This window comes from Pterocles gutturalis, unplaced genomic scaffold (genome assembly GCF_000699245.1).
Source record: "Pterocles gutturalis isolate BGI_N339 unplaced genomic scaffold, ASM69924v1 scaffold5487, whole genome shotgun sequence".
Taxonomy (NCBI): Eukaryota; Metazoa; Chordata; class Aves; order Pterocliformes; family Pteroclidae; genus Pterocles; species Pterocles gutturalis.
In genome coordinates, this window is record NW_010110041.1 from 9,556 (window position 1) to 12,801 (window position 3,246).

General features: G+C 54.2%; 1 protein-coding gene across 1 annotated transcript in view; it reads right to left on the reverse strand.

Annotated features, from left to right (window-relative positions):
- Positions 1–3,246, reverse strand: part of TMEM8C (transmembrane protein 8C) — a 7,109-nt gene that overhangs the window by 426 nt on the left and 3,437 nt on the right. The window contains exons 3-4 of the mRNA XM_010073175.1: positions 1,266–1,414; positions 786–902 (exon numbers count right to left, since the gene is read on the reverse strand). Of these exons, the coding sequence (XP_010071477.1) occupies positions 786–902; positions 1,266–1,414 (266 nt within the window). The remainder of the gene's footprint in view (positions 1–785; positions 903–1,265; positions 1,415–3,246) is intronic.

The following is a 3,246-nucleotide window of genomic DNA, read 5'->3' on the forward strand; positions in this document are numbered from 1 at the left end:
AGGACGCGGCGGCGAGGCTGGGGCGCGGGGGGAGGCGGTTTCTGCTAAGTGACATTTTTATGTTCTGCTAGAATTTGCAATTACTAAATGCTTTGAAAAATAATCCTTGGGGATGACTGTGAGGTTGTATCTAGCAGCTCCCAAAGCACAGAGCAGCCGTAACGGCGGGGCGGGGCGGTGGCGGGGCCGGGAGGGGTGGCGGGATCGCCTTCCCCGTGCGGGACAAACGGACTCTTTCGCACAGGACGGGTGGACTGGCCGACAGCGAGAGCAAAACATTATAAACATGGGATTGAGTGCCCCTGGGAGTCAACTGAGAGTCTTTTCTTTGGCGTGAGCCTGCTTTGGATCCGGCCGTGCCTGGGTCGTATCCAGTCCCTGCCGTGGCTCCGCGAGGTGTCCTTAAGTCACCCGTGCCCGGTTTCCAAAAAACCCTGCTCACAGTCAACAAAGCCATTTTGAGGACCATGTGTGGCTGGAGAAAGCGTGGTCCATGTCCCTGCAACTCACTTAATGGGGGGAAAAGAGAGCAAGCATCACCCTGCATGTCACCTGTGTCCCTGTCCACACCGCAGTTAACGGGCCAGGTGCTGGGATGGGGAAAAGCTGGGGTGGACCCTCATCCCTGCCGCCAGACCCCGGCACACCAACCTTGAGACCTGCACCTGAGCTGGATTCTGTCCAAGGCTGGATGCAGCCCAGCGGTGCACAGCAGGAGGTCTCCCATCCCGGTAACGTCCTTTACACCTTGTAAAGTCAGGGTGATGGGGTGTGCAAACGGGTACCTCAAAGAAGAACCTCAGCATCAGCGCTAAGGCTCCGAAACAGAAGCCAGGACCGATCTGTTGGGTGTAGACGCTCTTGTCTGGATAGAGCCCTTTCTTCTCTTTCATCTTTTGTAGCTGGAAGGAAAGAGAGAACACACTGAGTGTATTCACCCTGATTGAGCTGGTTGCTCTGCATCCGAAAGATCCCATTCATTCTGAAATAAAACCACTCAGAGCCCACTGAGGCTCCCCAGGCTGCAGGGTCTGCCTACACGAGGGAAACACCTCTGCTGTGTGCTGCAGTGGGTCCTCCTGCTTCATTCCTGATCAGAAAGCTCTTTTTTTGATATTCAGCCCCAAACCCAGCTCAGGGAGTCTCTGCCCTCCCCAACCCAGTCTCTGGGGAAACCACTGACCCCCCCAGACCCCTCTGTGCAGGGCTCAGCCCCTGCCCCGAGCATCCCACAAAGCCCCAGCGCGGTGCCCTCCCCTCCGTACCCATTTCACGGTGATGGCCAGGACGGCTGTCCCGATGGGTCCCGAGTAGACGCCGTAGCCCCAGCGGTTGTGGTAGATCCTCACGGCGATGGTGAGGACGCCGAACATGACGAAGGTCGATCTCTGCGGCTCGTCAAACTCTGCCAGGGCTGCGCGGCACCGAGCACAGGGAGCGTCAGCTCGCCCACCCCCTCCTCAGTGCTCCCCGAAATCCTTACTGGGGTCTGTCCCGCCTGCCCTGGGCACCCTCAGCATTCCATCCCAGTCTGGTTTGCCCTTCTCATGCCTCCCAGCTGGGGAAACTGAGGCACACGGGGGCAAAGTAAACCATCTGAAGGCATCTGAGTGGTAGGTCAAGGAGCTGATTTTAGAGGTCTTACGTTCAGTGTTGCGTGTGGAAGCTAAAGGAGATTTCCCACCCGTATTTCTCATTCCTGCCTTGCGATTTCCCTCTTTACCTCGACCCAGAAACCAGAGACAATGGCAAAGATGCTTGCACCCAGTGAGCCTGCAATCAGCTCTTATCATAGAATTATCATAGAAATATCATAGAATCATTAAGGTTGGAAAAGACCTCAAGAATCATCAAGTCCAACCCAACACCACCTTGGGTTCATCCTGCCTCTCCCACCCTCCCAAACTTGCCGGATCGCCCCGATGCAGCCTCCATCCTCCTGCTCCAGTAGGACCAGTCTCACCAGTGCAATAGGGACTGGGCTGCCCAGCTGCGCCGGCACCTGCCTGAGGTTTGGAAGCTGGAAGTCGCCAGTGTGAGTAAATTATTAGAGGCTTTTGTTTAGCGCACAGAATGGGGTAATAACTGATAAAAGTTATGGATCCCAGGGGGCTCCATGCTTTTCCAGCTCGCACAGCTGTGTTATGGCTGTCCTGGATTTGCATTCCGGGAAGCGTGCCCGAGGGTCTGTGTCCGCACATGTGCGCTCGGGCTTTACAAGCCACAGCAAGAGGCTTCCCTGGGCTTCAGTCACCACACCTTCCATGTCCTTGGATCGTGGTTTTATAGGGAGTTTGGCTAAGGGATAATGTCCGCATTTTAATCTCTGTTGTTTCCCTGCGGGTCAATATTTTAAACGTCGTAGTCCGGGATATTGTATTTTTTTGCAAGGGTTTTGAATGCAGTAATGAAGCAATCCACTTGAATTCTGCTGCAAGGAGCCAAAGTGTCTGGATTGGCTCTGACCTACCCTGACACTGCTGCTATCTACTGAAAATGCCCTTTGGAGATGATTTGCCTCATTGCCTTTGCTAGCCGAGCAGAGAGAGCACTGAAGTGACATGGACAATGTAGGAGCTCGCCTTGGGGGGACAGAGCTGTTTCTAAGGTTAATATTTCCCCCACTCTTTTTTCCCTGAATGGAAGATTTGTCCTGTCACATGCCATTGGGAGGAGGATGCTGCTGTCTGCACTGCTCTGCGGTGCAGGGAGGAGGGAGGGACTGGTGAAAGGAGGATGGATGGACCGCTGAAGGGAGGATGGAGGGACCAGTGCTCAGCAGAGGGGAGCAGCCCCACGGCTCCTGCTGGTCCCCCCCATCCCGGCCAGAGGTCCTGCACCATCCCTGGAGCCTCGAGAGGCAGAGGGTGAAGTCCTGTGAGGGTTTTGGGGCTGTGCATGAGCTCTGCAAGCCCAGCTCAGCCCAGGAGGGCTGGGGACCTGTCTGGCTTGAGCGGGGACAGGCTGTGTGGCTGCTAGAGATGGTCCGAACCTGTCGAGCAAAGTCTTTGCTGTTGGAAAGTGACTGTCCCCTCATCTCTCTCCCCTTATCCTGCTCTCTTCTCCTGTCAGTAAAACTCATGTTCTTCCAAAAAACATGATGACAAAATGGGAAAATAACAGGTTTTAAGTTTTTGTTCTTCTTTAGTTCTGTCTTTTTTTTTTTTTTTCATTTTTATTATACCCTGTTTCAGTGGCAAATGAGGAACAAAATGAGAAAAAAAGAAAGTGAAGGGAATGTAGGGA